General features: G+C 44.9%; 1 protein-coding gene across 3 annotated transcripts in view; it reads right to left on the reverse strand.

Annotated features, from left to right (window-relative positions):
- Positions 1-631: 631 nt before the first annotated feature.
- The window catches only part of Txnl4a (thioredoxin like 4A), a 12,112-nt gene continuing 433 nt past the window's right edge, over positions 632-12,310 (reverse strand). For 2 of the 3 annotated variants that reach the window (XM_015499609.2, XM_015499610.2), the window contains exons 2-4: positions 12,106-12,301; positions 5,149-5,252; positions 632-929 (exon numbers count right to left, since the gene is read on the reverse strand). In XM_015499609.2, the coding sequence (XP_015355095.1) occupies positions 758-929; positions 5,149-5,252; positions 12,106-12,258 (429 nt within the window). In that variant the 5' untranslated portion in view covers positions 12,259-12,301 and the 3' untranslated portion in view covers positions 632-757. Of the gene's footprint in view, positions 930-2,267; positions 2,312-5,148; positions 5,253-12,105; positions 12,302-12,310 lie in introns of all 3 variants that reach the window. The other variant, XM_048806697.1, reaches the window with a different exon arrangement.

A 12,310-nucleotide genomic window follows, 5' to 3' on the forward strand; every position in this document is an offset into this window, starting at 1 on the left:
TAAGGAGACTGCTCTCTGGATAGACCAGGAGCCACAGGAACAGGATGTGTGCGAGCACATCAAACCCAATCTCAGGAAGAAAAAGAAGCAGCTCCACTGCCCACAGGAAAGCCTCCAAAGGTCATTACACTGTTTTTGTAACCAGAATACGATCAAGACTTTGGATTCTGTGATAGATTAATATCACCACAGAAGTCCTAACCCCTAGCATCTCAGATTGTGACTTACCTGGAATGTGGCCATTGCAGATATGAGATGAAGTCACAATGAATGGCATCCCCATGAAAAGGAGACTTGGAGACAGACATATGCATGCACTTGTGAAGACAGGCAGAGCTCAAGTACAGCAACTCCCAGCCAAGGGACAAAAGAACTGTGGGTGCCTGCATGTCCCCCTCACCCTCAGTGGAACCCAATCCACTTGCAACTTCACCTCAGACTTCTGGCCTCCAGAAGTGAACCCTGCTTTCTGGGGTAGAGGCCACTAGGTCTACCACATTTGGCCATGGCAGCCCTGGTAAACTATTCAAGACTGCAGAATCCAATCCCACAGGAAAAACACCTTGACCCCTCTGCAAGGGTGAGGTAGCAATTAACTGAGACCACAAACACCAGTCAGCTACACAGGTTCTTAAGAACAGTGGTGGGTGCTCCTTCAGGTGTTTATTTGCTTCAGCTCGTGAAGGTGTGTGACCCTTAGCCCTCCAGTTCTCAACAGACCAGAGCAAGTCCAGGGAAGGGCCCCATGGCACCAGCCTCAGTATCTGTACTTGGTGGAGTAGTCCTTGGGGGACACCACCAGGCCCCGGCCCTTACGGGCACCACGGTATACAGTCTCAATTATGTCAACCATCTCCTGCTTGTCTTCCATGGCCCAGTTGATCTTGTTGTTGTTGCCTGTGCCCAAGTCAATCATGATGTGCTTGTTCCTGCAAAGAGAGAAAGGCACCAGTGCACACAGCAGATTCCACAAGAGCCCCGCCTTCCTGCTGTCACAAATGCTTGTTGCATCACTGACAGATACATACAACCAAAAGGAGACCTCGGATCAAGAAAAGGCTGAGACACCAAAATGCTATTTCTAAAAACCACAATGCAGGGCTGGGATTGTGGCTCAGCGGTAGAGCGCTCGCCTAGCATGGGCGAGACCCGGGTCCGATCCTCAGCACCATATAAAAATAAAGGCACTGTGTTGTGTCCATCTACATCTAAAACATAAATATTAAAAAAGAATGCATCTTTTAAAAATCAAATAAATAAATAAACAAACAAATAACACAATGCAGGGACATCAAAGTCTTTCTAGACTTTTCTATATGTCCTTTGGACAAATATCCTAAAGGGATAGTCAGAGGTTTGTATTAATTTTCCTGAAAAGCAGTAAGTTTTTCATGTTGCTCTTAAAAGTCCTTGGCACAAATTCTACAAAAATCCTACCCATGACATTTTGCCTCTCCAGGACCAGGGAAGTAGATGACCCTTTTAGATACTTGTTTTTCAAGAGATTAGACTTCTATCTTAGGAATTCATACTTGCACCGTCCAGAGTAAAGCTGCTAACCCTCTTTTGCACTTGCTTGATTTTTCCTGGTTTGTTGAAGACAGATTTTTACTAGTACAATTTCTCACATTTATAGGATCATATGTCCAGTTCAACCCTGTTCAATAAGCTTGCTTCTCAGGAGGCCTCTCATTTGGTCTCCCCTCAACCAAAGCAGCTACCACTCATCTGATGTCACTCTTTGTATCAAATATCTGCTTCAGGGTGACATTCCAGGTCCACACGCTGGCCCAGAAACCCGGGATAGGGACCTCAGCTGTTCCTGTGCTCAGGTGCTAGCTAGGTCTGTCCTGTCCTGTGGTTCACCTTCAGGGCCCATGTGTGGCTGTGAGGGAGCAGGCTCATCCAGAGTGAGAGTCCCTTGCACATTTCCACAGCCCAGTTTGATACCTACATCTCTGTACATACTGTCCTCTGGCACTTCTACTCCCATTTGAACTACCTATCTGTCCCTATGTCCCAGCTCAAGACCATGAAACCTGGAGGCACTCAACATACATATCCAGTGTATAGGGTGACTAAAGTGCTCACATTACTTATGCTAGGTAATAGAACAACAGCAGCAAGTTTCATCTCCTTTTCTAAGTAGACCATCAGTCCTAAAAACCACAAATACACAAAGTGTGCCCCTGCCACCACCCAAAGCTGTCTCCTACCTTCCTTGCCCACCAGACCATCTCCAGCCCCAAATGGCCTCCCTGTCTCACCTGAAGAGAAGAGTCAGCTGCTCAAAGGCAGGAAAGGGATCCTCCTACATGGTGGAAATAACAGGGTCACAGTGTCCTACAGTTGTGAAATGCAGGATTTATGAGCTCTGAGCTAAGATATCTAGCAGAGGAAATTTCCAAGCAAAGACTTGACAGTGCAAGCCTGGTTTCTTCTTGCAACTTATAGTAAACTGAGAGGAAATCAACAGACAAACTGGTATAAACAGCTAACAAGAATAATAAAATGTCAAGCGCGATGGTGTACACCTGTAATCCCAGTAGCTTGGGAGGCTGAGGCAGGAAGATAGCAAGTTTAAAGTCAGCCTCAGTAATGTGGAGAGGTCCTGAGTAACACAGTGAGAACCTGTCTCGAAACAAAACATAAAAAAGATCTGGGGTGGCCAGGGCCTGTAATCCCAGCAGCTCAGGAGGCTAAGGCAGGAGGATCGCAAGTTCAAAACCAGTCTCAGCAATTTAGCAAGGTGCTAAGCAACTCAGTGAGACCCTGTCTCTAATAAAATAAAAAATAGGGCTACGGATGGGGCTCAGTGGTCAAGTGCCAATGAGTTCAATCCCTGGTAACAACAACAAAAAACCAACCTGGGGAAGTGGCCCGAGTGCTTAAGAACTCTGGGTTCAATCCCTGGTTTAAAAAAAAAAAAAAAAAAAGGAAAAGGAGGAGAAAAAGAGAGAAAAAGGAAGGAGTGGGAGAGAGGGGGAGGGGCGTAGGGTGAGGAAGAGAAGAAGGGACAGGAAGAAGAGATTCTTAGCTTTTGCAAGCAACAAGATGCTGAATTCCACAATGACTGCTGACTGTGTGGAACAAAGAAAAGGAAGAGCACATATGGCCTCTTGCTGAGAACCAGAAAAGATCACAGGTCAGTGCACCCAGGCCCAGGTGATGAGGGTATGCCTCACAGGTCTTCTCAGCCCACGGGAGGCATCTGGAAGCCTGGGCATCGCCATCAGAGCTTACAATGTGTCATATGGGGGAAGGTATCCCCCTTGACCTGAAACTGTGAGAGGCAGAGAGAAGTGTTGGAGGAGGTAATGGCCCCAGTGCAGTGGCAAGATGCAGGATGGCAAACTACCCACCTACAAACCTCAACTGCAAAAGGGTACTTGGGCAGAAACTGTCCCAAAATGTGGAACATGGGGTCAGGAGGGCCAGCCCAGGGCCTCGCTGTCCAGCCCTGGAGGGAAGCCTCCCAGTTTTCTGCATTTCCCTAGGCCTAGTCCTCTGTTGGGGTGTAGCCTCACTTGTCTCAGCTTCACAAGTAAAGAAGAGGGTCCCCTGCAAAGCCTTATGCGCACCCAACATAGGTGATGTGGAAAATGTGATTCTGGACCTGATTCGGTCCTGAGATGGGGTCCTCAGTAACCCTGGTGAGGAATATTCTGCTTAAGGGAGAGATGCGAGGCAAGCACTTTACCACTGAGCTATATCCCCAGCCCGTTGGGGATGCAAATCCTTGGAAACAGAGAGCAGACTGCAGGAGGCAAACTCCTAAAATGCTTCCCATAATTCTGTGAATACAAAAAGGCTTTATAGTGCTGGGGTTGTGGCTCAGTGGTATAGCATTTGACTAGAACATTAAGGCACTGGGTTTGACCCAACACTAATAATAATAATAATAATATAAAGTTTTTAAAAAGTTTAAAAAGAGGATGGGGGGCCTTCAAGCCAGGCATGGTGGTGCAAACCTGTAATCCCAGCAACTTGAGAGGCTGAGGCAGAAGGATCAGGAGTTCAAAGTCAGCCTCAACAATTTAGCAACGCCCTAAGCAACTTAGTGAGACCTTGTCTCTAAATAAAATACAAAAAACAGATGGGAATGTGGCTCAGCAGTTAAGCACCCCTGGGTTCAATCCCCAGTATCAAAAAAAAGCTTCATTTCTGTGACTCTGTTACACTGAAAAGGAAATTTTACAGATTATGGTCCCTAATCAGTTGCTTTAAAATAAGGAGGTTACCCTGGATTGTCTGGGTGATCTAACTAGAACTGGAAGTGAGAGGGTATGCAAAGGACTCCACATACGCAACACTGCCATGGAGGTACAGGGCTCTGAGCAGAATAGCCCAGATGACAGCAGCAAGGAAACAGGCCTCAGCCCCACTGTGAGACCTGCATCTGGTAACAACTCCAGCAAGCCAAGGTGGACTCTCCCTAGGCCCTCCCCAAGCACCCAGGCCATGGTTCTGGTCTCTGAGACCCTCAGTAGAGAACTCAGTTGGCCCTGCCAGACATTGCACCTCCACAACTGTAAGCTCACAAACGGGTGCAAATGTATAGCACTATCATGCAGAACATAAACTAAAGCACCCCCATGTAATCCCAGAGGTTAGGAATCGCCTGTTCTGGAATACAGCCAACACTGACACTGCTTTTACCAACTTCTGTGGTAACTACCATAGAAATTTTGTCAACAATAGTGTGAAATGGTGATTTCTTTCCAAATTAAATATCCACAACATAATTTTTGAGCTGAGAAGATAAACTTGTATTTGTGAGAGAGTAATGACATTCAGAGTTTGCTCTTACAACAGAACATTAAATATTAAAGTCACTGACATCACGCTTAACAAGTGAGTTATTTTAAAACACTTTTCATCCACAGATTGCATGTAAAGGCATCTAAAATGTCAATGAGGGTGTCTTCCATTTCATTCCACTTCACCCAAATTTCTGGGCAAAGTTACTTCAAAGGGTAACTGGTCACTGAGTAATGCTAAAATGGAAACTGTCACTTTGAAAACCATTCAGAGTCACTGATCAGCTTGTGTTATAACCTGCATCATGAAATGGCTCATTATTAACACACTCCATCTAGGCTATAGAATCTGGTCCAAACCAACAATGTCATGTAAATAACAACTTACCTGAAGAAAAACATGACAGTACATGGATCGTATAATTCATACATTTTGTTGAAGTCAGGTACTTCTGTAATATCCACAAGATAAATAACCGCAAAATTTTTTACCTAAAAAGTAAAGAGATTAAAAATAACAGATTGATTTGACTTTCATTCCATAAAACTCACATTAAAAAATCAAAAGCTAGAATTTATGTAAATTGGACAATTTTTTTCAAACCACTTATCCAACATTTCCCCCACAGTGCTAACACTTAAGAAAACACCATGACACGGCCAGCATCCTGACCAGCTGGCTACTCCAAATTGCACTGTGACCTCGGATGGCCAGGAGCTAGCCAAACTTGACTTAAGCAGCTAGCTGCCAAAGCCCTGCAGAAAACAGACCAGACGCATCACGGCACACAAACTTGGTGTAACCCAGGAGGCCCTCCACAAGTACTCATGACAGCAACACTGCTGAGCAGGCCTGGAGAATCTGCCCATGCAGCCCAGCTGCTCAGGCTTGAACCCTTGCAAATATGAACAGCTAGGACCCCAGCTGATAATGCACAATTTCTAGTGATTTTTTCTTTAATTACAAGCTCATCAGAAGTTTAGGGAACATTTTTTTTTATTTTTTTTTTTTTAGTTGTAGATGGACACAATACTTTTATTTATTTATTTATTTATTTTTATGTGGTGCTGAGAATCAGACCCAATGCCTTACACATGCAAAGCAAGCGTTCTACAAATGAGCGGCAACCCCAGCCCCACAGAAAAATTTTTAAGACTAAAAACACCTCCAATCCCACACTCAGAGAAAAACATTAGTATTTCTGAGAGATTCTGTCCCACCTTTTTTCCTGGTTATATTTGTAAAGTTTATTTATACTGTTTTAACAAAATGAGGTCGTATTTTGTATACTGCTCTAATAAGCATTCTTATGCAAATTACCTACTTTCCAAAAACATAGTTCTCATCCCTGCATGCTATTCCACCAAGCAGCTATGCCATTATTTTACCAATCTTCTCTTGTTTTCCACAAACACCTGTCATTCACCTGGTATACTTTTGGCCTTAAGAACAAATGCTAAAATACAATCTCAGGAACAGAGCATCTTGACATGTTAAAGGCTCCTTATAAACTGTCTCAATGCCCTCTAGGAAGCATAACCAACTTACCTGTAACATTACTGCTTGAACTGCAACTGCCCCAAAAGACAGGAAGTCCTAACTCCCAAAACTGAGAATGTGACTTATTTGGAAAGAGGATCACTGAAGAAGAAATCAGGTAAGAGGAGGTCATCCTGCAGGAGGAGAGCCCCGTAGATAGATGCAGTGGCCCACACCTGTAATCCTAGTGACTCTGGAAGCTGCGGCAAGAAGATTGCATATTCAAGGCCAAAATAGACTGGAGTATAGCTCAGTGGTAAATCACATGAGTTCAACCCTCAGCTGCGGGGCGGGGAGGGAAGAAAGACATGGGAACACAGAGTCTCATGTGATGGGGTCTGTAAACCAAGGGAATCAGAGGGGCTGGTAACCACCAGAGCCCAGAAGAGACCAAATGTCTCCCTTTGAGGATCCAGAGAGCACAGCCCTGCCCACACCTTGACCGTGGACTCCTGGTCTCCAGAACTGTGAGAGAATTTCTATCATTTCAAGTCCTCTAGGTTGTGGTTTCTCACAGCAGCTACAGGAAACCAGTATGTACAATATGCCTTTCCATAAAACCAACTCTAAAATCCTGACCATCACCTACAGATGATGCCATGATCCCTGGGATCCGCTCTAAGTATCACAGCATGGCAAACAAGGTTTAGAAAACACAAGACTTGGGGCTGTGGCTGTGGCTCAGCGGTAGCACACATGCCTGACATGTGTGAGGTTCTGGGTACTATCTTCAGCACCACATATAAACAAATAAATAAAATAAAGATCTATCAACAATTTTAAAAAAATTATTAAAAAACTAAGCTGTCTTTAAAAAAAAAAAAAAGAAAACACAAGACTGGCAAATGCTGACACTTGTAGAGGTTGAGGGAGAAAAACCTCACTCATTGACTGCATGCTTCACTTTTAGAATATTACCAAACAAACAAAGCAACAAACCAGCCAAAAACAAAACAAAACAAACCTCACTAAGGAAATTTAAACCGTTTCTGGAAAGACAGAGTTGACCTGTGGTGAGACCTCCACCTGTCTGCCTTCCAGCTGTGGTGCAGAGATTATTATGGAACTCTGGCATGAGGGGCACCTGGTGTGCCTCACTGCCCACATGTCACTCTGCAAAACCCTTCATGTGAGGCTTTCACCCAGTGATAATGCACATCCTCCTCTTGGTCAGGCAACTCATGAACACACACTTCTCCAAGACTGGTTTCCCACACCATCTGCAGAGGGAATGTAAATGTCAGGTCCCTAGGACCAGCTTTATTTTCAAAGTAAACTGGTTAAGTTGTATTCTGGCTTTAAATAAAACCAAACAAACTCTCACCACAGGAGCCAAGACATGGAATGGTTGCAGGCATTGGGAAGAGGAGTCAAGCTGCACTTCTACCCCAGAAGGCTTGCTCAGGAGCAGACACAGTGAATACCAACCACACAACCCTGAAATCTGTGGGCACTGAGTACCCAGGGAAGCCACATGTTCAAGACACAGCATGCACCTCCTGTGCTCTAGCTTATACCCATGTTATCTCCCCCTGTCCATTCCAATAGACTATCATGTCCAGCTCTGGTACTGCAAGGACCCAACTGATCTCGTGGCACACTGAAGTCTGGCTCAGGGACACCCGGAATACACCCTGCACAAAGCACTCTTCACTCATAAATTCTAAGTCTACACCTCTAAATAAAGGCCTTGCTGATGTTTCTCATATAATGAAATCAAGACTCAGAAAGGTCATGACTTTGAGCCACATGGAAAGTGGCCTGTGTCTGTCCAAAGCCCATGCTCTAGATGAGATCTCCGAAGCCGAGTTTTGAAGGAAGAGTCCTGCCCAAAGCAGGCCAAGGCTGCAGGAGGGTGGGAATCCATCAAGCAAAGAGAACACCAGAATAAAGAGAAAGAGGAGACAGCAGCCAAGTTCCAGACTCAGCACCTGGGATGAGGAAGTAGAACACAAGAAGGTGCAGCAGTGGTGCAGAAGGACCAGACAAGGGACCTACCTTCAGGAGGCTGGGGAGGCATCTAAGCAATCAGATTTGCACATACCAAGCTAGAGAAAGTTGAGGAATGTCCCTACAGGTGGAACTACATTTCCCCAGGGGCAGCTGCAGCCAGGAGGAAACTCTTCAGAAAACAGAGGTGGTTGCTTTGTCCCATGAGTCCTCACCTGGCCGAGCACTGACTTCCTCGGGACCCACCACCTCTGTGACCCTTAATGGGATGATCAAGACGGGTTCTGAACATCATCCTTTAAAAGTCCACAGATGTATCTGCCTTGGAGATACATTAGACTGCACTACTGTATGTCAAGGACATCACTGAAGAGATTTGAAATTCTATCTGCCTGGGCTCTTGAACACATGAAAAGGTCCCATCTATTCCTACTCATCAAGGAATTTAGAGAACAGTGAATCCAAAGCACTGCTGTGACAAACCATATTCCCACAAAATGCTAGAACAGTTCACAAGCACATGGAATACCCTCTTTGGCAGCTACACAGGAAACTCTAACACACTGTCCTATACTTATTGAGCTCCATGAATCTGTAAGACACACACATTTAAGTGTATCTGTTTTCAGACTAACTTTCTCCATTAAGTGTTCAGCATGAGGTGGGGGTGGGTGCTGCAGGAGCAGCCAGTCCACAACACAGTCTGAACTTGTGGAAATTGTACTCACTTTTAGGCAGCTGAAACAGTCAAACAGGGCTTTTGACAAAATGAGGAAGAGGCCCCACAATCTGCCGATGCTACAGAGGGAGATTTTTTAAATTATACTGTTCTTTATATCCAAACCTTAAGTTTCAAAAACTGCTGTTGAACATTGCCAAACGACTTTACTAAGAAAATAAATAATACTTTTTTTTTTTTTTGGTACCAGGGATTGAACCCAGGGGCGCTTAACCACTGAGCTTCATCCGCAGCCCTTTTTTGTATTTTATTTAGAGATGCGGTCTCACTGAGTTGCTTAGGACCTAAGCTGCTAAGGCTGGCTTTGAACTGGGATTGAACTCAGGGGTACTAGACTACTGAGCCACATCCCCAGCCCTGTTTTGTATTTTATTTAGAGACAAGGTCTCACTGAGTTGCTTAGCACCTCACTATTGCTGAGCTAGCTTTGAACTCGTGATCCTCCTCCTTCAGCCTCCCGATCCGCTGGGATTACATGAGTGTGCCACCATGCCCGGCTGTTAACATTCCTTTTTTTTTTTTTTTTTTGGTGCTGGGTATTGAACCCAGGGCTTTGTGCATGCAAGGCAAGCATTCTACCAACTGAGCTATATCCCCCAGCCCAATAGTCTTTTAATACATTTTAAATTTGCATTTTTAGTAACTAAAACACAATATTTTTTTAAAAAGCCTATTAAACCCAGGCACAGGGTGAATCTGCTCCCTCCTAAGAGCTTCCTGCTGAGCTCCACCTGGTTCTGCAGAGCCAAAGGCCCTCCCATTCCCAGTTATCCCCACGGATCAGGGTTGGCATAGCCACCCCTGAAAGGTGAACAGCAAAAGATTCCAGAAGCTCTGCCCAAGTTATTTCAGAGTCAACACAGCAATGACATGCTTTTTTGACTATTCTCTGAAGTAAAGCAGCATCTGCCCTTGTCCACAGAGGCTTTCGCAATGCAGAAATGATCCCCTATAGGACCCTGGCTTGCAGGACCCCAACACACTCCCCATGCACCTCCAGTCCTCACTATCTTGGCATCTGATAAGAAGTAGCTGGGAAATGGTTGATAATCAAAGTTCCCCTCTGACCCTGACCTGAAGGGTTCCTGAAAGTGAGACCCACAGTCAAGTCATGCCACAATTCCCTCAGAAGTTTCTTTAAAAACTGCCCCAGATGGGCTAGGGATGTGGCTCAAGCGGTAGCGCGCTCGCCTGGCATGCGTGAGGCCCAGGTTCGATCCTCAGCACCACATACAAACAAAGATGTTGTGTCCGGCGAAAACTAAAAAATAAATATTAAAAAAAAAAAAAACGCCCCAGATCAACAGTATCCAAATCTCTGATTTGCACTTCTGAAGCACTGCAAGAGACATCTGTTTTGACTGAAATGCAGAAACAGTTCAACATTGCTTCTCCTAAATAGGATAGCAAAAATTAACCAAAGGGCAGATCAGTGTTTCCTTTCCTACCAAAAAAACACATCTTATATCTACTCCCATTTACTCAAAGGAATTACTTTAACCCAAATTACATTAACTATTATGAGAGCAAAAAATAGCTTCAGAGTTCCTGTAACTTTTACTCTTCATCATAATAATCTCAAATTATTTGTGGAACATCAGAATGTTAGATATTTCACTCTCACTTTACTATCTTTATCTTCTACCCTACTGTTACAATTACAAAAACCCCAAATAAAATTCTTCCTAAAGCTATCAAAAGAAATTTACAGGAAAGGAATAAGACCTTTGACCATACACGAATGCCCTACAAATGCACTTTTTCTATCAGCAAACAAGTGCTGCAGACCACCCAGTGTATGAATGTGAAAAAAAATCAGGAAAACTCTAACCACACATGCTTCTGTTTCCTCTTAGTGTATTCTGTGCTTGAATATTTCCAGCTACAAATGAAATTATTTCATAAGAAGAAAGGATTAAAGCAAAAACCAACCAAAAGAAAAAATTATAAGCTGGGCGCTCTAGCGCTGGCCTGTAATCCCAGCAGCTGAGACAGGAGGATTTTGAGTTCAAAGCCAGCCTCAGCCAAAGCAAGGTGCTAAGCAACTCAGGCAGACCCTGTCTCTAATAAAATACAAAAAAGGGCTGGGGTTGTGGCTTAGTGGTCGAGTGCCCCTGAGTTCAAGCCTCAGTACAAAAAAAAAAAAAAGAAAGAAAGAAAAAAGAAAAGTATAGGATTTACCAAGGTGCAAACCCAAAGTTCTTTTTTTAAAATTTTTTTTTTGGTTGTAGATGGACATAACACCTTTATTTATTTATTTTTTTAAAGAGAGAGAATTTTTTTAATATTTATTTTTTAGTTTTCGGCGGACACAACACCTTTGTTTGTATGTGGTGCTGAGGATGGAACCTGGGCCGCACGCATGCCAGGCGAGCGTGCTACCGCTTGAGCCACATCCCCAGCCCTATTTATTTATTTTTATGTGCTGCTGAAGATTGAACCCAGTGCCTCACACATGCGAGGCAAGGGCTCTGTGGCTGAGCCACGATCCCAGGCCCTACAAGTTCTCTTTATAAACACAACGATAACAAGGAACCCAAACAAGCACAATCCAAGGACTGAACACCCACGGGGCTGGGGCTGCGGCTCAGTGGTAGAACAGAACGCTGGCCTAGCATGTGGAGGCACTGGGTTCGAGTCTTAGCACCTCATACAAATACATGAATTTAAAAAAAGGTTCTTCAACATCTAAAAAGCATCCAACAGAGGCTGAGGTTGTGGCTCAGCGGTAGAGGGCGCGCCGGCACGTGCACGGCCCTGGGTGAGATCCTCAGCATCACTAACAACAAGTAAATAAAAGTCTTGTGTCCAACTACACCTAAATTCTTTTTAAAGCATCCAACAAAGCCCACAAACGTTTTTGTTCACTGAACCATAAATTTTTTAAAAAAAATTGCTATCTATAAGAACCATGAACTTTTTTAGGGAGCAGTCTTCGTGAACCTCTTAAAAATTTGGAAAACTACGGACGCTTCTGACAGAAAACAGAAGGCCATCTTCACAATGCCGGGAGCCACGCCGCCGCTACACGGGTCCCCGTTGCTCGGGCCAGAAGGGCCAGCACCGGGCCGCCGCCGGCGAACGCGGAAGGGTGAGGAGCCAGGCCGCGCCGTTACCTTCTCCGCTATGCTGTACAGAACCTCGTCCATCTTCATGCAGGTGGGGTCCCAGTCGTGCCCGAAACGAATGACCACGACGCGGTCCTCCTCCGAGAGGATGGCCTGGTCCACCTGCCAGCCGTTGTGCAGGTGGGGGAGCATGTACGACATGCTGGCGTGGCCGGGCGGTGCGGCAGGGCGCCGCGCGAGCTGCCTGCAGGCG

The sequence above is a fragment of the Marmota marmota genome, unplaced genomic scaffold, assembly GCF_001458135.2.
Source record: "Marmota marmota marmota unplaced genomic scaffold, marMar, whole genome shotgun sequence".
In the NCBI taxonomy this organism is placed as follows: Eukaryota; Metazoa; Chordata; class Mammalia; order Rodentia; family Sciuridae; genus Marmota; species Marmota marmota.